This window comes from Rhea americana, unplaced genomic scaffold (genome assembly GCF_003343005.1).
Source record: "Rhea americana isolate MKP2758 unplaced genomic scaffold, rheAme1 scaffold_117, whole genome shotgun sequence".
NCBI lineage: Eukaryota > Metazoa > Chordata > Aves > Rheiformes > Rheidae > Rhea > Rhea americana.
In genome coordinates, this window is record NW_028185228.1 from 2,802,855 (window position 1) to 2,828,959 (window position 26,105).

The 26,105-nt window shown below is 39.4% G+C and overlaps 1 protein-coding gene across 1 annotated transcript in view; it reads left to right on the forward strand.

Annotated features, from left to right (window-relative positions):
- The first annotated feature begins 718 nt into the window (after positions 1 to 718).
- Positions 719 to 26,105, forward strand: part of CLVS2 (clavesin 2) — a 56,562-nt gene continuing 31,175 nt past the window's right edge. Inside the window, exons 1-2 of the mRNA XM_085318438.1 lie at positions 719 to 1,119; positions 12,217 to 12,391. Coding sequence (XP_085174564.1) covers positions 731 to 1,119; positions 12,217 to 12,391 — 564 coding nt within the window. The 5' untranslated portion in view covers positions 719 to 730. The remainder of the gene's footprint in view (positions 1,120 to 12,216; positions 12,392 to 26,105) is intronic.

Here is a 26,105-nt window from a genome sequence, read left to right on the forward strand (position 1 = left end):
AACGGAGGCAAGCACTGATCTTACGTAAATGGTCCTCCTTTTGGAAAGACAGCCCTCCTGGAAACTCTCGGCTCGGGGAGCCACTTTCCGTATCGCTCGCTCCTGCCTCGCAGCCGGGCCCCCCTTTTGCTAGCGATTGCAGCATCAGGGGGTGAGATCACTGTTTGCACAGAGCTGGGGGTGGGGAGGCGAGCGGAAACCAGCAGCCCTCAGCCCCATCCCGAAGGCAGAGTCCGGCCGATTTCATCTCCCTCTCTCTCTCTCTCTCTCTCTCTTTTTTTTTTTTTTTTTTTTTTTTGGACTCGCTCGGGTGCATCATGTGGCCCTGCGGACCCCGCGGCAGGCACGGCGGCGGCACGTCGCAGAGATAACGCGCCTCCTTCAGCAGCCCGGGGCGGGGGGAGACCGCCGCGCTCGGGCCGGGGGGGTCGCGGAGAAGAGCCGTGCCCGGAGGCGCCCGGCCGAGGAGCCGCCCGCTTCGCCGCTGCGGGACCTGCGCCTCGGCTGGCGGCGGCGGCGGCGGCGGCGCTGCGGCGGCTGCAGCCGCGGCTGGGCAGAGCCGCACCGGGGAGGGAGCGGGGGGAGGAAGGCGAGGAGCTGCCTGCCGTGCCGGGGGACCCGTCCCCTAGGGGAGACGGGGGTGCCGGGGGTCCGCCCGCAGGCTGCCGGGAGGCTGAGGAGCGCAGGCAGCATCGGGAGGGAGGAGGAGGAGGAGGAGGAGGGCAGCACCATGACTCATTTGCAGGCAGGTCTGTCCCCTGAGACTCTGGAAAAAGCCAGGCTGGAGCTGAATGAGAACCCCGACACCTTGCACCAGGACATCCAGGAGGTGCGGGACATGGTGATCACTCGGCCGGACATTGGCTTCCTCCGCACCGACGATGCCTTCATCCTGCGTTTCCTGCGGGCCAGGAAGTTTCAGCACTTCGAGGCGTTTCGCCTCCTGGCCCAGTACTTTGAGTACCGCCAGCAGAACCTGGACATGTTCAAGAGCTTCAAGGCCACAGACCCTGGCATCAAGCAGGCACTGAAGGACGGTTTCCCTGGGGGGCTGGCCAACCTGGACCACTACGGCAGGAAGATCCTCGTGCTTTTTGCAGCCAACTGGGACCAGAGCAGGTAAATGCAGAGCCACCTGCCTGCCTTAACCCGTTCTTCCCTGGGGGGGATGCATGGGAAAAGCTGCACCTGATCAAAAGGAGGCTGCATGGGCAACAGGGAAACACCCGGGTCTACCCAGAAGGGGGCTGGGCAGCAGCAAGGATGGAGGAAGGAGGAAAGAAAGAAACAATAAATTCTGTGGCTTATGGCTTTTGTAACCTTCTCATCCTTTAGGCTCTGAAATTCATAAGGGGAGTAGAAACTGCTTAGCTGCCCCTCTCAAATGACTGATTTGAGGTTTACCCACTTCTGCCTCTCCCTTAGCTGAAGTAAGCAGAGAAGGTAGACGATGCACTTTTCCAGCTTGACAAAGGCTGGCTGCATTCAGTGTGCTGGTCTTTATGCTTGAGCATACACAGAGCCATCCAAGTGCAATAGGAGGAAGTGGGAGATGCTGTTTGCAAATCAGGAGTATCCATCATGGTTTTCAAGATGAAAAGTTTGCCTGTGCAGGAAGTTTATGCTCTGAATCCTTTCCCTCAGCTAAAGAAAGCTCTTCCTGAGCCATCTGGAAATGCCAGGATGGAAGTTATGGTAACCACTTCTTTTTCCCACTTACACTGCTCTAAGCATAAATCCCCTGTATAAAATGGATCCAAGTGAAAAAAATGGACTTTGCAAGCAAAGCAGTCTGAAGGAGGCTAGTGCAGTCCCCCAAACAATGCCTGGTCCTTCCTTTTAGTGACAGGCTATATGCTATATGACACTATCTGATTATTCTAAATGTCTCATTAAATGCCATGCCCAGTTTCTCCTGAAGTCTAAAATTACRGTCTCCAAGACTGCTTGACTTTAGTACATGTAAATGAGTGAATCTATTGAGAGTGAACCTTCTCAAATCTACCCCTATGAGTACTGCACAGATTCTCTAGGCTCTTGATAGCAGGGCTAAGATCCAAAGCACTTCTCAGTGAGAAAACTTACTCCTGCATAGTGCCTTCGCATGAACCAAAACTCTCTTTTGTGCAGTCCATACAAGCTGGCCATAGGCAGAGCTGAGTGCTCTGGGCAGATATCCCAAGCTCTGATGTTTTGAAACATGAGGAGGACACAAGCTGCTAGCAGTGTGGATAAAAAGGAGACAATCTGGGGGATCAACATGCTTAAGCTTGCTCCTGAAGATTTTATGTAGCTTTCCTCTTGCAGGCTGTGGTGATGGCCACTGTGGCCAGTGGTCTCCCTGTCTGACTGTGCCAGTAGGTGTACCAGGCACGGTGCTCTGGCCCAGAGGGCAGCTGGCACAGCATGGTTTACTTCTTTTCCAAAACAAGATGGCCCTATCCAAAATGTATCCTGGGAATGTTCCCCTTACTAACCCCAATACCCTTACCCATGACTAACCCCAATACCCAGAAACTGGGAGAATGCTGTTTGGCACAAATCAAAACTGTGTCTGCTACCACGCTAACAAAGTAGACGGGGCCAAAGAAGCTGACTGGGGAAACAGGGATGATGCAGCTAAGGATGCTCTGAGTGGGCTTCATTTTCTTATGTTCCACATAAGGACAAGGTCAACTTTTAATTAAAATAAACATCTAACCCAGACTCTTAAAAATCTCCCAAAAGAAGAATTTGAAATGAAGTGGATATTTAAACATTTTATTGAATTATAGYGCTGCCATGTTCCTTTTTTAAAAGCTAGTCTGACCTATTTCTTAATAATGAAACCACTATTTCTTAATAATGGAAAAAATCCCAAACTTTGTGACACTTTTCAGATTATTAGTTCCTAGTCCCAGTAAAACTAAGAATTTAAATTCAGACAGAAAGTAGCATTTCAAAAAATAATTGGCATGTGAAAAGAATAGATTTATTCTCAATTATAGATGTGCTGATATTTAAACTACATGAGATCAGCTGACATATCAGCAAATTTATTGCATTCTCTTCTGTCTTTTTTGTAAAGTCCTGTTGATGCAATTAATCTTATTTRCATTATAATAGCACAGTGACTGAAGTACCACAGAGTACCTAATGGCCATATTTGCCATTGTGTCCCCATCGCTCTTAAGCACAATGTAACCTTGCCTCCAGAGTTAGGAACTTGCTTTCAAGTAGACAATTCAGTCAAAGTGGYGAGAACTGAAGCCCACTGTGGGAAGTAGCTTGCTACAAGGTATATAACAAGTTAGTGACAGAGCTGGGAGTAGGATTGGGTCACTTTCTTTTCTAATTAATTTATTGACTTCCATTCTCTGGTGTTCAGCAATTACCTGAGCCTGAAAAACACAGTGTGCTCAACTTATACTGGAGCTGCTTCACACTGTGTGTACAACTTATGCCTTAACTGATGGAGACCTTACAGTGTGTAAGGCAGTGCTCYTCTTACACCAGAGATGGAAGGATTACTTTTCAAAGTTTATTTTGTTGCAATTTCTCTGAGTGCTTTATAAACTTACAAAAAACATTGATARAGAACAGCATGGCTCCAAATTTAATTTATCATGTGCATAAAATTTATTATGGCCAGCATGTAACAGTTCAAAATAAAAAGTGACAATTTGTTATTTAAATGAATAGCAGACATACTATAGAGGATTTATATAGTACCAGCAGTCTATGATTTACATAGTTCCAATTAGAAAGAAAAGCGTGGGAGGAAAAAAATTCCTACGGTAAAGCAAGCCTGTGCATTAGATGTTAAATCATTAAATTAAAGCAGGGCCTGAAAACTATACCAGATGTCCTACCATCTGAACAACTAAATCAGACTTGTATTTAAAACAAATAGAAAAACAAAAGGTGAAGGAGAATGCATTGAGTAGTCCAGCAGCTTTTCAATGGGACCCTGCTTAACTCTGCCTCCGGTCTCAGCTATTGGGAAGGTCAAGGATGGTATTCCTTCCAGAAACCTGGAGAATATGTAGGGACRAATCAGCCTTCCACATTAGCTTCCAGACTGTTGATTCATAGTTACATTTGGCTTGTAGTTGTGTACTTGCATTTGAAGAGTACTCTTTTATTTTATTTTATTTTTTAATGTGTCCAGTTGGTGCTGTTATGAAGCTTTTTTCCATTAATGGTGCAATTAACTTCAGCTCTCAGTGGCAAAGGATTGGTTGTCATGCCTATTTGGCTGTATGCTTCATGGCACCTGTACGCAAGCTCACTATAAAACCTAGTCCTTTCTGATGCTATTTATTTGAGCTCTTTTCCAACATTAATTATCTCAGAACTTTCCTGAACAGAAGAAAAGTGCARTAATACATAATTCTTGCCTGTGTCATAGTGACCCAGTGAGTCAGGAATATCCCTCAGTGAATATGGAAATCYGCTGCACTTGTTAGTGTTAACTCTGCTATTGCCTCAGCTAATTTTCAATAGGGAAGAAGGCACATATAGGGGCACAGTATGTGTCTGCTTTCCTGCCAGAAGTTCTAGAAACTTTTCCTCCAATTAAATGAAAGCTTATATTCTGCAGACATTAGGAGGCTGATCTGCTTCTCCGCTTACTATTAACCACGGGTGAGTTGGCAGAATATTTTTCAAACTCTACAGGAGGTAGTATGACAAAATAGATTGTATTACTAGCAATATTAACATCAATAACAAGCTATCTAGTTAATAGATTAAATTTATATTTGAAAGTAATATCCTTCAAGTAATTATTATTAACTAGTGAAAACACTTTTTAATAGTTTCTCTAGCTGACTAATATTGCCTTGTTTTGGCTTTCCCCGTATATCTGCATACACCTATTATCACTTATATTTAGACTGTGAATGTTTTGGCTAGGGACCATCTTTTTGGTTAATATTTATGTAAAACTTAGATCAGCTGAGTCTTCATCCACGACAGCAACTGTTAGGCTGTGGGCTAATGGAGTAATGAACAATATTAAAGAGAAAYCTAAAAGATAATCTGGTGAGATCTTTGAAGCTTTTTCTATTTTTCTGTTCATTTGTGTGACACTGGTAGTGCTTAGCTTCAGAATAACGTCCCTGAGACGTATTGCTACTACTCAAACGGAACAGCTCTAATTAGAAAAGTTTTGATCCCTCTTCTTTTCATGGTTCAAATCTGTACTCAGACTGACAAGCCAAGGAGATCTGAGGCATCATTTCTAGGTACTCCTTTGTGTATCGTGGGGGCTCTTATTTCAGTGAAATTCTGAAAATATTAAGCCAGGAGAGTAAATTAGAAATGGGATGATGGCTCAGAGACTCAGCCCGTTTTCTCTTTTAAACCATGATTTCACAGTAGTTCATTTGACARAAGCCATCACYTGCCAGAATGRTGATGAGCCTCCCAGACAGGCTGTKTGTTCCTTATGTGTTTGAGACCTTCAGGATAGACCTGGCCTATATTCAAGCCAAAACACCTTTCCATTTGTCTCTTCTAGTTATATATCAATTTGCATCTGKAGATTCAAAATTATTCCCCTCCATTTTAACTTTCAAAATAACAAAAGATTTCTTGATGTCAGTAAAGATGCATGTCAGCCACAGAGTTAATAGGGCAGCTGTTATGAATCAGAGATAATGCACATGGGAATTGGCTGGAACCAGAATCTGATTAAACAGATGCTATAGTGGATGCCATCTACATCATCGAGACATAATATATTGAAAACAGATGACATATAGTTGGATTTTACATGAGACCTTCTCCTTGTCTTCTGCTGTTGGCCCAGTGGGAATCACAGTGGCTTCTGGGAACAAAGYGAGTGCACAGAGCAAGAGGTAAAAGTGAAAGACCATGGTGAAATGTACTACTAAAAGTTGATAGCATTGTCTGCCAGTCTGTTGTTTTCCAGAAATCCTTGGAAATACTTTGATTTTGTTCATATCCTGTAAGAAAATCTCAAAGAACTTTTCTTACCTATAAAGGAGAATTTGCTGCCACTGCTAAATTGCAAGAGTGGGATGTTCAGTTAATTATTTTAGTTGCTCTGTTCCTAAATTAAATGACAAATCAAGACCTTAGCGAGGCGTTACCTGAGCAAGCTCTGTTGCTGTTGTAGAAAACAGTAGCTATCCTGAAGCACTTGAAAGAATCACTGTTAATGTGCCTATTAGCATGTCAAGCCTTTTCCATCCTCCTTGCTTCAAAGTCAACCTGAATGAAAAATTTCAAGAGGTAGCAGAGTGTATCTCCACACTACATCCCACCTCATTTGAACTGACGCCTGGAACTCACGTAGAAGGTCGTGAAGAATGCATTACGCTGAAGAATGCATTACATATGTGATGACATCTTCCCAGCTTTTATTTTTCACATTAACAACGGGGCTAAAAAAGTTCTCTGAACGCTCRGTTGAATTAGGCATAGCCCTATAAATAAGGGGCATTAAACGCATTTAAATTAATCATAAAATTCTGGGTTATCCTAGGAATTAGCGATACCTTGCTAGCTACAATACGTCCTATAGGAGTTTGTTTAAACAAATGAAAGTGATTGAAGTTAACTGTAAGTCAACCAGGTTTTACTTTTGCACAGCCCAACTCCAGGTTATTGTAGGACACGTATTGTAGCAAATCAGGYCCACAGCAGCCTGCTAACTTCGCAGCACGGGAGAAGGTCGTTTTAAAACWGGGACCAGAGCAAAGCAAGGGGCTCGCTGTCCCTGAAATAAAGATCATAAAACCTGAAGGTCATTGGAGTCAAATGATAAATGTTTGTTGAACTCTTTGGATATTGCTGTGAAAAATTGACATGTTCTGCTGAGCCCTGACAGAGTGCTGCCCAATGGCTGTAATTTAACACAGACTGATAAAATAAGAGTAACATCTTCCCTTCAGACTGGACACTATTAATTTCTCTTAAAATTAAAGGCTAATATGTTTTTTTTTTTTTTTTTTTTTTTTTTTTTTTCTTTGAAGTACAAAGTCGATCAAAGCCATCTTGGACCAACCAAATTTATTTCATGCTCACTTACAGCTTATCCTGTTTTTCTCACTTTTTATTTGTATGATTTCTGTGTCTATATGGCAGTTATCTGGAGTGGAATGAAGGTTTCAACAATGCAATGCAAAGGACAGGGTAGGCTCATGTTGAGGCTTTCTTGTGTAGAGAGAGGTTTCTTTTAAGAAAAATAAATTATTTACCTATATCAGAATTTGAAAAGGTGGTAGTAATCTGCAAAATAATAAAATACAAGCCCACTTTAAAACTGGTTCTCTGTTGTGTCACCTTTTTTGTAGCACTCCAGATGCAATATTTCTACAAAACTGGAGTTTGCTGTATGTAGACTAATGCAAGAGTCTCTCAAATTGGTATACCAGCTTTCAAGGGAATCACACTTCAGGAAGGATTTAAAGTTCAGCTTTTAGCAGGAGTTCAGTAACTTTTAGCTATGAAGGTATGTTTCATCATACCTCTTTGAAAACTAGTAAGAGAAGTGTTTTGGCAAATATTCCCCTTGTGGAATGACTAGTGCAGGAAGACCACAGCACAGGTATTGCTAAAAACAGTTCCTCCCTTCTCAAAGTATTATTTGTCCCCTGTAACATTGCAGTCATCCATATGTGCATACTGGTTAAATTTCTAGTGCCTTTCTGGAGATTGTCCCTAGTGGCCAGGGACTGTGTAAAGACAGTGCACGGGATTTGGATTAGTTTATGGTTGACTATAAGGCAATAATATAGCTGTAATTAGCCTGGCATGTGGTTTTTGTGCATCTGCATCAAGCATATTTCCCCGCTTTACACCTCGGGTTTTCAAGTCCCTGAAGCCCAGGTGGGAATGGAGTGTGTGCTGTGGTAAAGCCTGCGGAAAGCCTTTGGAGGGACTTCTGTTTACACAGATTTCCTTACGTCCCGGTGCTGACGTGAACAGTAGTGGCAACGAGGTGAAATATTGGACAACATGGGATTGGAGTGGATTAGAGATGAGTCTTTACGCAAATAACTCTGTGCTATGTGAAAGTTTTAATATAGTTTCTTTAATCATATTTCATTTGCTTAGGCTGTTCAGCTGATATTTTCAATACTCAGCTTGCAATCTGCAACACCTAAGATTTCATCTATCACACCAGGTTTACATTTCTGGCTTGCCTCAGCATGTGTTCAGAGCAAAAGCTACTTTAAATATCCGCTAATGGATTTATCTTTCTTGTCTGGGTTTCTGTKCTGTACTTAGGGAATATGTCAAAAACAAGAGAAGAGATCCATTACAGAATGAAGGATAGCTCCTATTTTCAACTAATTGCCCTAAACAGTGTTAGGAGGTGGGGGGAAGAGACTTGGTTGCGAGTGATGTGTCCCTGTATACTCCTAATGCGACTTCTTAAGGTTTAAAGAGTATTTCAGAGACCCTCCTCTGACAGAAAGTGTTTTTTCTTGCTTTTATTTAGATCTTTGTTCTTTAGGGCTTGTTTTCATTGGCAGGAGAGACTTTTGTCTTSTTCAGTGAGTAAACTTATAATATTCTTACTCTTATTCTGGACTGTATTGCATACTCACACAAAGCAAACCTGTGATAAGAATTATAGTGATGGTGAATATGTTGCAGGTATGTGAAGAGCTAGCCCTGCAGCCATGGTTACTCTCTATCGTAGCTGAAATCCTGGTCTCATTGATGTCTGGCAGTTTTGTCACTGGCTTGAATGAATCATTAGGTGTATATGTGAGTGTGTAGAAATATATGTGTGTGTATATATATATATATGCATATATACATATATACTGCTATATWGCGCATAGGTATATATAAAAACATTTTATGGGCTGCCTTGAAGGCTTGAACTAGCAGAGAATATCCAGCCCTGGATATCCTGCAGCTTCGTGCTACCAGAGATCAGAGAGCTGTTAATCCAAGACATATGATCTTTAACCTTCCTAGGGAGGACACTGGAAGTTGAACTCAGGAACTTGGGAATCTTCTTGGAAATGAACGCGAGGGGCTTGCAGCAATCGTCTGMTTTGTTGAAACTCCCATCCTGGAGAATAACTTTCTCTAGATGGGGTTGCATAAATGACAAGTGGTGTGGTGACWAATTTTAAGATTTGAGTATTTGTCCTGTCCCTTTCTCGTAAGCATGAACTCTAATAGAAGATTTTCCTTGGGCTGAGGTGTTAGTAAATAGTTGCTTCCTCAATGACTTATCTGATGTTTAATAATTTTCCTTTCCTGTGCAACCTTTCCTCAGGGAAGGCCTCTTACAGGCTGTATCTCTACCTAATTTTCATAAAGTGATAAAAAAATASTGCTCCTTGTGGAGCATACCGGTGGGTGTGAAGCTGCTAAAGAGTTGAGGGGGAGGTAGCTGACCTTGCTCTGAGTCTCCCTCTGCCCTAGACCCCCAAAATGACTGCATGAGCCTTATGCCCTCAGGCTAACTGTGTGTTTTTATCCGTGCTAGCAGTAGTACAAAACATAGGTTATACGGGTTTTTTTCAGTACCCATTTTGACTGGCTGCCCTCCACAGTGCTGTATCGGAGCRGTAGGCTGATCTGCAAATGTGCTGGGTGCACAAAACTGCTCTTATTTTATTCCAGTAAAATCGTGTATACTCTTGATGCTGCAAAGCACTCCCTAACTGTCCCATTTTATGTGCAGCTTGTTTGGGAAAGCACCGCTGAATGATTTCGTCTTTCCTCAGGTTGTGCTTTGCACTGGGGCGCTGAGGGTATTTGTTTGTCTGCTCATTTAAAGACCTGACCAGCAACTTTGACATTTTCCCGGGGTGACTGGATGCTGCATTCAGCAGTTGGGCTTGGGGGACTCACTCGCCTTGGTGAAGAGCCGTAAGCTGTGTAATGCCTGAGGCTTTGCCTCTGACATCCCAGCCCCTATTTTCCCAAGGGGAGTTTGACCCGGAGCAGGCAGATTTGTTTTACTGCAGCTATTGCAATATCGGGGTCTTCGCCTAATAGTTCTTCGAGGATGGAATTATGATATCAAATATGAGGACCCAGATTTCGAACATTTTCCTTCAAAATAGGTTTTAAAGTACATTCTTCCCTCCCTCTCCTAGAAAAAAATCCATTTACAGAAATATTTCTTTACTTTTTCTTTCAAAGGGAAATTGAGAATTTTAGAATATTGAGGATTTCACAGGGAAATTAAGGAGAATATTTTTCCTTGTTCTGTTTCTTTTCCCTATTGAAAAAAATCTGAACAAAAATGAGGGAGCATACCAAACTTCCTACAAACCTTAGATCTCAGGAAAGACCTCAGAAAAAGGTTAAATCTCAGAAAAATGAAAAAGTAGAGAGAATCTTGAATCTCCTGTATCAGCAAACAAAATCAAATTCAAAACAAAATGAAGGTATCGAAAACGAAGAGAAAAATTATGTAAAACTCCCTTTCTGGGGAAAACACACTTTTTTTTCTTTTTTCCTTTTTTTTTTTTTTTCATCTGTGTTAGGTAGTTGACATTAGCAGAATCCTTTGCTAGACCCTTTACTAGGAGTACATAGTTGTACTGAGTTTTAGTAGGCTGAAAGAAAGAAAAATGTRAGAAGTCAGCAAGTCCAGATGGATTTCATTTCTCTTATTTCACTTTGCAAATACTTTCAAAATATAATTATGTTTATAACTGAATAGTGCACTCATATTGAAGCAAGTAAAATTTAGTATAATTTAATGTAATTGCTAAATAGGCATACATGCTTTTTGCTATGTATGCAGTTTTGCAGAGATTTCACGGGGGCCTTATGATTTTGAGAGCTTCTGATTTTGGATACCATCATGGGAGATTTTTAGAGGGCCTTATTCAAAAATTTTATCAGCAAAAACTAGACTGATTTGTATTTTTTAAAAATTTTCTGGAACATTTGCTTATCTGATGTTTTCTGTTTTTGAGTTTAATGTTGCATCTCATATTATGGTGCAGGCTGTCAARTTTAGATTTGTTTCAAGAACTGTTTATCTTACTTTTTTCAAAATTTGGGGGTATAAAATGTTACTAACCTGGAGAAAAAATTAGAACTTTAGCTCTGACTTTCATATTTCTTCAGAAATTAATAATTCAGGTGTGTCTCACTTTTTAAAAATATGCAATAAGCTAAACTGCAAGTTGGTATTGATACCACTATTACATGGCCAATTTTGATTTTCCAGCATTTAGTTTAAATATGACATTGTTGTATATATTTAAATTATTCAGCTGCTATATTAAGTGCTTTAGCATCACAAAAGAAAATTGATTTTACTCAACAGGATTTGGCACTGAGACACTGAGTAAGAACCAATATGAAATTATATTTTCTTTTACAAGATTATTTATCTAAGAAAAGATTATGGGCATATAGGTAAAATATATAAATACATACTTTTTATTGTAAGTAAAACATGCACAGTTGCTGTGACATCTTTGTAAACTCAAATTTAATGTAGACAGTGCTAGAACCAATGTATACTGCATTCCAAACTTATACCTGAAATCACATGATTTCATCTTAAAAGTACTCAGAAGGAAATTAATTAAATCGTAATAAGTTGATATTGCTCTTAACTAGAGACCTTCTAAAGCCCTAGTGTACATTTATTTATTTATTTATTTATTTATTTTGCTTTCAAGATCCTTGACTGAGGTAGTGATCGTTCTGTAATACCCTTTGCAAATTTAAGAATAAACATAATCCAGAAAGAAGGACAGTGTAGCATTTAGAAACCTCATTTTGGTGTTAGATTATCATATAGAAGCTGTTACTTTAATTCTTTGGAAAATTATAGGAGGGATCTTTAGATCTATGTGTATATGCRTATACATATACCATACACTTGCACATCTATACAGATATGCATAGATACGATTGATTAGACATTTAATTAAATTGGTAGATGTTTAGGCAGATTTGGAGACTAGTGCCTTCTACAGCAAAGTTCAAAGTTTTCTTGGTGGTTTATTTTTTGAGTTTGTCTTGGCTCACTAGCAGTCTGCAATATATTATCCTGCCTCAGAGGATGAGATTGACTAACTAAGCTTTTAAGATGTTCACAGCTCTACATTCCCGTTACATCTSAGGGTGCACATACATTCCTTTGTTTTAAACTTTTGCTAAATGGTACAGGGGAATAACGCTTAGAAATTCTGCCAGTCTCTTATCTGAGGWCTTTCCGTGTCTTAATAAACTTGGCCTAATCAAGTCTCCCCTTAACATTCACAGGTACACACTGGTGGATATTTTGCGCGCCATACTTCTTTCTCTAGAAGCCATGATAGAAGATCCCGAGCTTCAAGTGAATGGATTTGTTTTGATTATAGACTGGAGCAACTTCACCTTCAAGCAGGCCTCTAAGCTGACACCAAGCATGCTTAGATTAGCCATAGAGGGCCTTCAGGTAAAGTTCTGCTTTTCTTGCATTTCCTCATCTTCCTGGTTTCCCTTCTTTTTGTGGTTCATTACAAAGCTGGATGGTTAAAAAACCCCARAATCCAAATGCAGGAAAGATGCACACTTCAAAATAGCAAGGCTATTAATGGCTTTTAAGGTAAGGAATTTTTTAAGGTAACAACAGTCGTGGGAATAACTATGGAGCAAGTTAATGTGCGAACTCAGTCAGCTAACTGCAGTAATTCCCAGTGTGTAGGCTCTTAATTTGCCATAAACAAGAGGTAACTTTTCCATCTTTATTCCAGAGTAGCTGACTTCCTGTAAATTCACACTGCAGCTTTTGCAGCAGTAAGTTAGAAATAATGAGTTTCTCTTGTCGTCTTGGACAGGGCTAATGAAAAATGGTGCTGCTGCCATACCAGGTCATTTTTTTTCATTGAGTCCGTTGGAGATAGGCTCGCACTATATCAYTTGTCCTGAAAAGTATGGGCCACTGTGATTAGACAGTTAGCTAGAACTGTTTGCTCAGTTGAAGTTCAGCATGTGCTTGACTGTTGGATCAGGATTCATGTGAATAGTGACTTGCAGGATTGAGTATATGGTGATTTAATTTCTTGCATGCTCATTGTAAATGTACTTTACACGGCACAGGGACATTGTTGGAAAGGATACTGCATAATTCTTGGCTGTTCCCTGTGATCTTTAATGATCATTAAAATGAAAAACTGGAATCTGTGAAGTAGTTGTTTACCGTTCAAGCCTGAGTTGTTGTTTTAGAAATACCTGCAATTCATTCCTGTGGCAGTGTGGTTTTACAAGGACATACATTACTTTTCTTTGATATTTTTATCATTTGTACATTTTTATTACTCATATAAAACAAAATAACAACCTTATCTTTGAACCTTCTTCACTTTGATATTGCTATTTATATGGAAATGTGTATAAAAGTAGTATAAAGTTTTGATCTATACCTTGAAATGCATTTCAGGTTGCTGTTGCACAGAAAGATGGTCGCAGTCTTCAGAGAGAGATCTGAATTTGTCATTTTGTTGAGTTTGCTTATACAATAGYGTGATTCCATGGTTGTGAGAATAGYATAAGAAGGCAACAGTGAGAGCTATATTTGTCATAGCTCTGTGTTTTTTCAAAGCTTTTTTTCTTTCTTGTGCTGTYTTRCAAAGTTAGCCAGTAGTCCTTCTTCCCACCCGCTTTATATTTAAGTGGTTTTGTCTYGGGTATTAATCAGAGAGAGTTCTTTTGAGGAGAGCTACAGCAGCTAATTGCATCTGAGAACATGATGGATGACCTACGAGACTGTAAGTTTGACTTTGAAATTCTGTGCTTTCCTACCATCAGTTGGCACGTTATTRGGTCAGGGTAAGGTCCCTTGGTCTGGCTGACCATGCCCAGCGATGAAATTTCTAGCCACAACCAACTCTGYAGGTTCCAGTATGACAGGAGCCAGCACCCAGGGCATTTTTGTGYCCTTTATCTTCAGTCCTGTTGACTTCAGTGGTGTAAAGCCAGGAACAAAATGTTCCAGAAAAGGGTRTGAGGAGGTCCTAGAACCTTACCTTTACTTAGCCCTTAGGTAAAAATTAGCCCTTAGCCAGGAATTAGTCTGTCCTAATTCCTGATGGATATTGTTGCCTGTATGTTGTAACTTTTATGAGGCCTTTTACCACAAATCTTTTCAAGAAATCAGTTAGCTGGTCTCTCATAATAAATCCATTCATTTTCTGTGGAGAAACACTGTGGGAGTGAGGGCCTTCCAGTTCTAGCAATATTGCCTGACTTTACTGATATTATTCTGGTTATACTACTTGGGGGCTGTTTGTGTTTAATCTCTGCCTTTTTCTTTTCTTAAACAAACTTACTTCTACATAGAGATATATTGGAATCAATAAAAAGAGCTAAGAACAACTGTGCTGAGCATCTTGGAGGGAAAATCACACTTTAAAAAAATGTGATCAGGAAGGGAATAATAAGAAAGCATGATGGAAAGGTGGTGCAGAGAGACCCTGGAAAAGGTCAGGATTTACTTGTACCTCCTTGCAAGATTTTATGCCTAAAATATTAGACGTTCTTACCATTAACAGATATTGTCTTGTCTTTTAATTTGGACAAAAACACATAGCAGAAACATCATTCTGAATGAGGCAAAGTCAAAAGTGCTTAGTCAGGTGATATGAAAAAGAACGAGAACGACTCAGACATACTGTTTATTTATGATCTTTGTAAATATTCTCTGTTTAATCAGAGAAAAGGAATTTACTTTGACTTACAAGATTTAATAGGGCTCAAGATGCTGAACTTTACCATTTGGGGAATTTAAATATTTACCTTACTTGGGAAGAAGAGGACAGGGGAAGTGGGATTAGTGACCCTTAAATTTGATGTTAACCAAATTCCTTTGCTTTCTGAATGAAATCTACTAAATTTGTGTTGCATTTGCTTAGCTTGTATGGTGAGCAGACTATTGAATATGGCACATACCAAGGTGAGCTGATTACAAGTTATGGCATTTCTGGGCTTTCCACAACTGCTTATTTTATTATGAAACTGCTTTTGAAACTAAGACAAGAAAATGTGTATAGTTTTCTACTAAAGACAAGTTCTGCTCTATCCTTCATCCACATATAGATGTTAAAAGGGAGCATGAAAAGAATCATACCCCAAACTGAGTTCAGTACATTAGAAAAACCTGGTAAGTACATGTAGTTATTTTCAGAAAAAGAGCCTTTCAGTCATAGAGTTTGTACTGTTAAAGGAGAGTAAATATCTGTAAGCTGACATGAATTTCCATTATTTCCATCCCAGCAGTGCTATACTGACCAAATCTGTGCAGTGTATACCACGTCTGATTTTTAGGTCAAATGGTGTTACTGACCAGGAAAGCCATGTTTCCCTGCCATGGTGGTTAGGGGGCTTGGCCGGGACTCTGACACTGCAGACCCCGCTGGTGCATTACCCTTGCCCTTGTTATGGAAGAGAGGTGCGATACTCTCTCACGTGGATGCTGGTGGCCACAGCATTTATGTTGTTCACAATTAGTGAGAAGGAGGAGTTAAACATACATCTCCCATACGTTTGGTAGCAAACAATAAACATGTAAATAAATACAACATGTAATTATTTTGTGAGAAGGGTCTGTCTGGCCTAGGTACCTAAGAGCACGTAAGGACTAAGAGYTGTGAAATCTTAGCAGAAGGAAGTATCAAGCATCCTCTGAAGGGTGAGTTCTAAACCCATGCCCCGACCTTAGTACCTTGTTTTGCTTCTCACTAGCATATTTGATGGGCTGAGGCCTGTAAATCTCAGTCTTCAGATGCTCATTTCCCCTCATTCATTGTGTTCTGTAGCACCAAAACTGAATTTTGTCTGTGAGCTCATGTTACCCAGTAGCTGGATTCCTGAAGGCTGGGAATGTTACACCGTTATGTGTTGCAGCACCCAAATGCCTTTTATCAGTCTCTATATAGAGTATACATAGTATTACATAGCATAACCAGTCCTACCTTTACACAGGCAATGATGAATTGCCATTGAGCTATTACCATACACACATATGATGCTTTAGTATTATGGTCTCATAAACAGCTCTATAAGAATGTCAGGTCAATAAGTAACAGGGGTCAAGAAAGAAAATCAAATGTTAGGAATTATTAGGAAAGGAATGGAGAGCAGAGAACATGATGAAGCCACTGAGTAAATCTATACTTTGCTCCTCTCTTGACTGCCGAGGATGTTTCTGTTTTTTATGTCCCAGAAAGGGTGTTGTAGAACTGCAGAACATTTGGAGAAGGGCAAAAAAAAAAGGCCGAAGGTATGGATAGACATCCGTATATACCGTTGTTTCTGTATAAGAAACAAGCAAACTGGGATTCTTCAGGCTGCAAGAACAAAAATGATGGAAAGAAATTATGGGTACCTGTAAAAAAAATAAAATAAAAAAGGARCATTTGTTTTGAAGGGTCAGGTCATCTAGTCCAACCTCCTGCTTAAAGCAATTTCCCTGTGATGTCAGATCAGGTTACAAAAAAGATCATGTGTGGCATGGAGAGGATGGCTAGGCTGAGCTGTTCTGTCACCTGCGTATTATTGTTAGGTGATATTATCATCATTAGATGATGCTAGCAGTAGGCATGATTCTTTATACAATCTGGTTATTCTTTATGTAATATACACTTAATCTGTGGAACTCCCAGCCATGGGAGGGACTGGGTGCTAAGTTTAATTGCATTCAAGGAGAATGGATAAACTGATCGAAGATAAATGAACTAAGGATTACAAAATGCATAAAAGTCACTTCCAGGTTCAGAAGTCCTTGAACTGCAGAGGGTTGAAGAGGAGAATGCTAAGTGGAAATATCATGTAAGCTTCCCCTATTGTTATATGTGCTCTTGGCACTCACTTTTGGCCTCTGTAAGGACAGAATATGGATTAGATGGTTCCATAATTAAATTGTTTCAAAAAAATTATATGTATATTTAATTTTTCTCCTTTTATAAGGGGAAAAAATTTACTCATTTTACTTCTCCTAGCACTTCCATGATCTCTTCTGCTTAAACATCTAACTAAGAACACTTGGGCAGAAAGAGGGAGAAGAGAGGTTCGGCTAAGATTCTTTTCTTTATGGTAATTTTTTTATAGCTATGCATTTTCTACAGGCTTTTTATTAAGTATCAGGAGAATTTTGTGTTTAGAAAGCAAGTAAGAGCAGTGTCAAAGACTGAAAGTTCAATCCAAAATTATGTTGAAAAGGTAGGGTTTATTATTAACTCTGATAGGTTTGGGGGTAATGATAAATGAACTTTGCAAAATGAAAAGCTGTTAGTATGCATGAAACACTTTAAATGATAGTTGATTAACTGATATTTTGGATTCTAAAACCTGGAACACTGTAAATCCTTCTTAAATATGTGATTTCTAGTTAACTCATAATGGTAGTTGTATGCATGACAGGTTTGTTTTGCGTATTGTCACTCAGGTAGGCTATACCTCCAAAACTTAACCGTTAAATAGTTTAAATAGTGATGCTTTTCCTTTATGTAAGAGGCTGAGGAAAAAGAAGTGATAAACATTTAAACTGAGAACTGAACAGATGTGGACAGTCAGTACTGTTCCAGAAGACAGAAGACTCTTGGTCTGGAATTGAGGGTGTTTACAGGGAGGGAGGACAGTGTTGTGAGGGACAAGGCAAGTCTCTCAACTGATCTCGACTTTTTGTTTGTATCAAAGAAAGGCTTCATAGGTTTAAACAAACTCGTCACTGTGAATTTGGAAGAAGGCAGCATGCTTGCAGCTACTTTTACACTCAAAACCATCTTTCAGTTATTCTTGTGAATTCTAAGAATAGTATCTTAGATCAGACTTGCTGCAGCAATATAAGGTGGAAGTAAAAGAGACCAGAACATGGATAGTCTGGAGGGGAAAGAGACTGGACTTCCTACTCCCATTATCTCCGAGCATGAACTTCTTTGGTATCTTAAAGGGTCTCTTATCGGGACATCATGTTGGGTTTACCTTCCTGTTCAGACAGTGCTTAAATGTAGCCACCTAGTTCTGTACTACACATATAGAGCCAACAGGTTTCAAAGTCAAGCATTGAAAAGTCAGGAACTTTCAGATGCCTCTGAAAAATTATTTTGACTTCATACAATTACATAATTGCATGTTCTGTGCACATATGTTCATAAGATTGTTAATATTGAGATTAAGGAATAACTATTTACTACCAGCAATGACTATCAATAGCAGCAGTCTACAAAAAAAGAGCTTTAAACCTCTATGCATCTGAACATAAAACCATAAAAACACTCATAAAACTTGAGATCACTGCCTGAGTTTTCAGCCAGTTTTTGAGACTAGGGTCCTGACACTTCACATAGTGCTGGGGAGAACATTAAAAAGTAGTAAAGTCTCAATTTTTTAGTGAGAATATCTCCTGTTTCTGGGAGAGCTAGAAAATCGGGTAGCTGCTTTCCTTCAGTTTCTTACCAAAGAGTTAAACTGCTTGTAAATGGCCCCTGTCTGCTTGAGTCCCCTGAGCCYGGGACCAGACCAGAGAGTGGATGAACATGCTTGCAAACAGCAGAGTTTCATACTAGTTTAACTTATGTTCTGTAGCAGCAGTGGAAAGAGGTATTTTTCCTAAGAGTTTGTTGTTTTAAAAGAGTTTGCATATATTTGATCTCTCCTACTTCTAAAAAGGCTATCAAAAATGCTTGCTAGCAATTTATTCTGGAAATTGTGTAGGCTGGAACAAATCGTTAGTTCTAGCTCTTCACCTACAGTCTGGATCCACTTAACCTGCGAGGTGAGAGAAGACTTGATGGCTTACAGGCATGTCTGTATAGATGCAGCCATTAGTGTGGCTTAGGTTTTCAAAAAACCTGTTCTTTGAGGACAGAATAATTAATTTCCTTGCTGGATACTTTTATGATACTCATCAATAAAAAAAGTCTTTGAATGCCTTCCAAATACTAATTTATTTATTCTCACAAACACGCTTTTAAGATGTGGGAATACTATTGTTTTATTTTTTCCAGCTGAGAGCTATTCCACTGACACATTACAGTTAAAAGCATCTGCTAATTTAGGGTGCCCACTGTGACAGCAATGGTCTGATTTTCAGACACCTTTGATATATTTAGAGTCCAGCTGCCATTTGCTTTCAATTCAGGGAGAGTCAATACTTCTGCAGATTTGATCCTGATACCTCAAGCCAGAAGCCTCAATTCTAGCATGCCTAACTTTAGATCTCCTCATCAAATTGTCTTTGAGTGTAACTCTGTGTAGGCTACTGCGTGTTTGAAACAAATGATAAGAGGCAGCAAATTGAACTCCCCTTTTACTCTCAGAAGCTCTACTACATGACATCTGACTGCAAGACTCCATAATGGAGTTAAATATCCACCACCAAAACAGCTGCCACTTGAGCTGGCAGAGTAACTGACTGCAGTAGCTTGTCATCCTCCATGTGAACCAGCACGAGAAAGAGAGTGGGCGCTTTGCCAGCATTTGGCAGATATTTGCTGGAAGCAAGACATGATTAGTCTTGGGGATCTTGGCTTTAATTCAAGCTCCTTGATCTAGCTGGCACAGCTAGGCTCTTCTGCCCATTCCTTCTTCCCTTTTCCCTCCAGGCAGCCTTTGTCCCAGTCCTGGTTCTTTCCCCAGTTCCTCACCCTACTGCTGTTCGCATTGCCTTACTTTTGCACCAGTCTTCACTGATGTGTTTTTTTAACTTTCTTTTTTTTCTTTCTTTTTTTTTTCTTTTTTCTTTTTTTTGCTTGGAAGTCCTAGTGTCACCCTCCAAAATCTCAGTCATTGTGGGTGATTCCAAAGCAGGTTAAGACCATCTTAGACTCCTAAGGAGATCTCAGCCTTTTGTGAACTTTCTGTCCAAGCGCTGTCCACATTGGGGATCTAATCAGCTTCAAATCTATTGCCTTCTCTTAACTAGTGTTTCTGTAGTTCTTCCTGGCATTCTAGAAAGCTCGAGCAGGGGGATTGGACTAGACAATCTCCGGAAATCCCTTCCAATCTCAACTATTCTGTGATTCTGCGATCTCTTCACTTATTTTGTGAGTCTCCTAGCCGCCAGGCTGCTAAGAAACTGGTCCTTTTGGTTGATCAGAGAGGATCTGGTCTGCTTGGTGCATATGACTCAGTAGTAACGAGGCCAGGCAGAAGCTCACTGGAGCTTCTGGATATGTGGTGGAATGACATGGCAGGACCTGGAAACAGAAATTATTTTGTATCTGGAGTTTTCTTCTACTTCAGAAAAGTAGCAGTGGTGAAAATGCTCCTGGTTGCTGTTTTTTTTCCACCAGTTTTGTTAACAGAGAAAAATATTCAATTAAAATAATTGCAGCTTGAGAGAAAGCCTCTACGTACAAGGAGAATCTCTTCTGTTTCTTTCTCTTTTATTGGCTTTTATTAAATGCTAACTGATCTTATTTTTTTCTCTTTTTATCAGTAAACTGAAATGATCTGTGTTAAATAATGATAACAACTAAATTGCCCTGATTAAGCTGAAAAATTAATGTTTTACTAAGGTGAATGGCATGAGTATCAGAAAAGAAGGCCTTGTAGCTCAAACTCAGGGTAGTGAATTAACTCTTGACACTGTGATTAACTTCCTGTTGTCTCTGATAGGCCACAGTTCAACAACTACATGGTTATGACCATTCCYCAGCTTCAAAATATGTAATTATTTTTGGGAGTGATTTTTCTCAGTCAAGATCTAAATATTTCTCTTTGCTTCGGTATCTTAAGTCTGTGAGGAGTACGAATACTTTCCTTCCTCTTAAGGTCACTCAGAAATAAGACTAATTTGTTCTAAATCATAAAGTCAGAGACAGAAGACGTGTTAAGATCACAGTTCACCTTCTTGCTATAGTAAGATTATTCCAYGCATTATATTTTCTAGCCCTTCACACGCAGTAACTTAAAATCTCAAAAGCAAGTCTGTCACATTCTTTGGAAACTCTTCCATGACTTCTTGCTCTTCATATTTCTTCTCAACATTGATCTTAAATTTCCTGTTTCAAAATGTCATCTCCTATAAACCCTTGGTTATTTTACCATATGCTATTGGGACCCTAGCAGGAATTGTATGAATATCTACTATTAACTCTCAGTGATGCATCTGCAATATCGATGATCTGTAATCACAAACTAGGGAGTTTTCATTTGCCAGTGGAGATGGTGAGATCTGTAGTCTCTTTCTCGATATGAAAATCAGCAAAATCATCTTCTTTTGGGGAGCTTAACTTTACTTTTTGATATTGTCCAAATTGCCTGTGTTATTAAACCATTTTATATACACCTTTTTCAAATTTCCCTCATAAGGATTTACTGGATTATTTTTAGAATTCTTTTCTGAAATAAAGCTAATTTGTCTTTTCTGTGATGCTTGTAAATCCCCTGTGATCATATTAGGATGTGCACAGATGCTTTTTTGTTAGTGTCTTCTGTGCATACCACCTTTGCACATATTCCCTATTATACCAGCTAACCATTCAGTTCCTTCTCCCCCAAACTATACATTGTGACTTTTTGTTTTTACTCCTTAGCAAGTGTTCAGCTCCTGTGGCAGTTTGGCAATTATTTGTCTAATTCAATTTGACTTTGACTGTAAGCGATTGCCATGTGGCGTAGACATTGCTAYGATATTTCACTAATGTCAAAAAACCACATGTGGGAAGCTTCTCTAAGAGGAAGCACCACTAAAGTATGAAATTATATTGCTTAGCTGATGATGATTTTATCTCAGCTTATGTTTTGTAATCATAAAAAAAAAATTAAGGCAATTCAATTCTCAGATGTATAGACTGGCATAACTATGTTCAGATAGGTGGTGCTCTAGTGATTTAAAATAGCTCAGAGACTGAAAATTTGGGTTTATAATGCATAAAGAAAATTATTTTTTTAAAGGAAAAATTAAATACAAACTCTTTCTAAAACATCACACTAAAATTTGGATAATATTTTTCTAAAAAATTCCCCCATCCAAGACCAATATGGCCAATCATTTCTTGCTTATTTTGCAAAGATCAAAATAAGTTCTTAAAAAACRCTTCTGAGTTTATGAAGTATTTTGTTATGTGGAATCAAGAATAGTGTTTGTAATCTTGCCCAGTGTCTTCTATAGTTAAAAGGATCGAGTGCTAGGGTTTTGTCTAAACATGGAAATGGACCGAAATTAGTAGTGCCTGCACGTATCATCGTATTGATGGAAACTGAGGTATAGATTCAGTCCAAGAAACTAAATGTACCTGCAGCACCTGAAACTAGGAATGTCAACATGTCAGCCAAAGCAGTTCTTGTTTTCTCAGATTGCTTGCTGGTTCACCTGGGTTACATTTTATGTTATCTATCACAGTTCAAGCTTGAGTTCTGGTTATGAAATGGGCATTCGGCCCTCTTATTTTATGAGATGGACTCACATAGCTTCTTCACAATTGTGCCACATAGTGATTAAAGATTGCATTTTCAAATGTATTTGTTAATTTCTTGCTCTTAAAAGTTGGTTTCTTAAGAATCTATTAGTCATTTGGGGGAGGATTTTCTGTCTGGGAAAAACTGTATTTTAACCCTGTGCACTTTAAACATTGAAAACACTTTCTGGAAGCAATGAGTGCCACGGTCAGTCTGGAGGGGGGCGCCCTAAAATTATATTTATGTAGCAGTTGCTGCAGATCTTACCTGATGTTTCAATGAATATGCCCTATTGCCCACAATATCTTTTGAGTTTGATGAGAGGTGCCTTCATCCTGGGCTAATCCATTTGACTGCAAGTGTCATTTAGAGCTCCTCATCTTTTGGCTGAAAGCCACCATGATCAGTATGAAGGATCCAGGACAAATCATCGAGTACTGGTAGTCCTCCAGTGTTCTCACAGTCTTCTCAAAGTACAGCCAGTCCTCTGAGGTCTACAGTGTGGACAGCCAACTCGGAACTTATTCTTCAGATTTTCATGCAAAAAAACCYCATAGAATATACTCCAGACACCAGTGAGTGCATACAGAAATAGTGGAAACATTCAGTAATTGAGATACAGGAGTTTAAAAAAGCCCAGCCTTCGCAGCAGAGATTTTCAACCTCCACTGAAACCTACAGTGAAAATGTAGCTTCATTTKGGGAGGAAAAGGGAAGAGATTTTGAAGAGTGGTGCTCAATGGAGGAGAAAAGAAGAACAGTTAGGATGTTAGAAGACAAGACAAGATAGTTATGAAAAGATAGGGTAGGTTGTAGGGGCAGAGTGGAAACCACTTTCAGATTAAATCTTGAAATATTTGAAATTAGACAATTCCCTTTCCTAATTTATATCTGTTTCTAATCCTGCTAAGTAAACTATGTGCTCTGAAAGATGTTCTAAAAAGCTGTACTGCCATATCGTTACAAAATAGAGATTAAGAGTTTTGAAGTCATAGTTGACATGCACCTGCAATAAATAGCGTATTTYATACCACCAAATATGTTTGACCCCTCCAGTGTTACTCACCCCTTATACTACACTCACACTGTGACTACCATAATCTTGACAGTGCCTTGGGACTGTGTTCCTCCCAGAATCCTTACTGCACTTTTCAGGAGGATAAAATGAGTTAGCGGCATACCTCCAGCAACATATTCKGATCACAAATGGGATGCAGTTAAATGATTTGATTGAGTAAGGGATTATATGTCAGTGAGGAACTGGCCAAGCCCCAAACCATTTTATTTCTCCATCCTTTATCTTTGGGAGTTTTAAGAGACGTAGAACTGCAAGCAAAGTTTGAGGTAGGTTTGGGCATTAGCTGAACTCCATTGGGTCACGCTTTTCAAAGCTATTTGCTGGGAATATTGAGCAATTGATTTTCACTGGAAAATCTGAGGATATCTTCATACTGTTGCTATCACTATGATCCAATTCTGTTCTTCACAGAAATTCAGCAGGGGTGCAATTTAATGAGACCAGCGAAAGGAATCTGACCACTCTATTTATAGCATACTAATTGATCAGAGTAGCCATGACAGAAAGAAACCTCAGAGAAAATCAATACGGTATCAAATGAAAGTAGCACTCAAGCCTTTAAAAAGAGCAGCATGGAAAGCCAATTAAAAATGAATCCATTTGATGATACATGGGAACAGCTAAGTCTATGTGTGCTCTTATTTTAAGTTATAGGATTGAAATCAAAATGGTGTTTCTCTTACAAGATGACTCAATATAAATTTTCTTCTTCTATCTTGTTAATCTTTTGTTCCATTAAATGTTCTTGATGAATTGTTTTACTTTTATATGGCTGATGAAGACTTCTTCTTTTAAGAGTCCCCATTTGACAGCTTTTTGCTTTTCTGAAATGAGCTCTGAAGTCTCCCACAGAGGATGACAGCAATGTGGTGTAGCAGAGCTATGAAGTTTCTTGACTCTGCCTGGCTAGAATTGAAGTTCTGAGAAAATCACATCCCAGGCTCAGGCATAATCCCACATCTCAGGACCGCCACCTGAACACATGGACAAGACAGTCCTTCTACCTCTGTTCTCATTCAAAAATGATTTTTTAAAACTATTTGTACTTATTACTATCATTTCTTAAAGGCTATAACATATTTTTCAAATATATGTCTTCTCYTCTCATTGCATTTTTTTCATAGTATCTGCTAGAAGTTCTGAACAATTCCACCCTGCTGCATCCCTGAGAATCTGGGTTTTTTGGCAAATGTTCTCCTTTACTTTTTTTTTTTTTTTGACTTGCGGTGGGGCTGGTTGCCTTTCAGTACACTACCTTTGGGCTTCTGGAAGAAGATGGAGTAAGGAATAAACTATCATAAAGTCGTTTTAGCAGTAACTTGCCTCAGAAAGAGCCAAAAGAGGAATACACATACCCCTAAGTGACTTTAAATGTACTTTTTGTTTGTGTGTTTATACACACACAAAACTATATCTCTTTCAAAAAAAGATGACAARCACAGTAAGGAGGAGAATCGCAATTTGTGCCTCACATGCCTCACATGCAGAGCTGTCCAAGCTAATAATATGTATGTGTTTCCTTTCCTTTGATGCTTAGACTGCTTGCAGTAGAATGGGTAAAATCTTGTTTCAGTTTATGACATCTTGTGGGGTACAGTGCTTATCTCAATTTTTTGAGGAAAACTGTACTTTTTTTTTTTTTTTTTTTTTTNTTTAGTAGAACAATCGTAGCCATGGTATTATGAAGCAGATACATAAACAATTCTCTGTTTTTCTGCTGCTGAATGGGAAAGGAGGAAATCATCTGTATCTTCCATGACCGGTTAATTTCTGTGGGCTGCAACGCCAGTGGCTGAGCATGTTAATGGTGCTATATTTTCTGTTCATTCAGTTTTGAGCATAGGTAGTGGTATGAAGTTGTATCTTAATTAGGTACATGAATAATGTCAGAAATATTGTCAATTATCAATATGGTCTTCATGGTTTTTCAAGCCCCATCTGGGAATCTGTTCCCAATGACATCAGCAGTTGCCGTGGTGAACTTTCATAAGTTTGTCTTTAATCTTTTGGTAAATCACAGAATAGGAAAGTAAACGAGGACTGAAATGAAAGCATGTATTTGCAGCAGCTGATTTGAGGAACAAGCTGGTGAAGAGACAGCCTAGGAAGGAGAGGATAAATCCACCTCTGAATTCATTAAGGCTTCTGAATTCAGAAAGAGAAAGACTGGGCTGAAGAGCCTCTAAAGCAGCTCATGCAGGCAACATGCACAGAGCTGTGAGTGCAAAGAGAAGTTAGGCTGCGGCTGGGGAGCTCCCTGGGTATTTGTTTCATTGAACTGAAGGCTGAATTAAGAGTGGAAGTATCTGAGACACCATTAAGGGGCATAAAGGTAACATCCAGCACTTTCATTTTGAGAACCCCAAAAAGGGCAACTTGGGTCAATCTGTAGCTATTTTATTCCCTGCAGCAAAATTATACTTTTTTGACTGTTCTATTTTGTCTCATAAGAGAAAATTTCTTCTCTGCAAACTTCAGCTTGCTTATATGCTTTTACAGCTTTATGGCTGTAAAAACTGAGTTTTTTATTTGCACAGTTCTCAGCAGTTTGTTTCTCCCCGTCACAGTTCCTAATCACACTAGGAAAGGAAGAGCTGTAATTTTATAGTTTGGAAATGCCAGAGATTTTAAAGAGATAGTTAGGGAACAGAACTACAATTGCCCTGCTTCATTTTGTGAATACATTAATTGG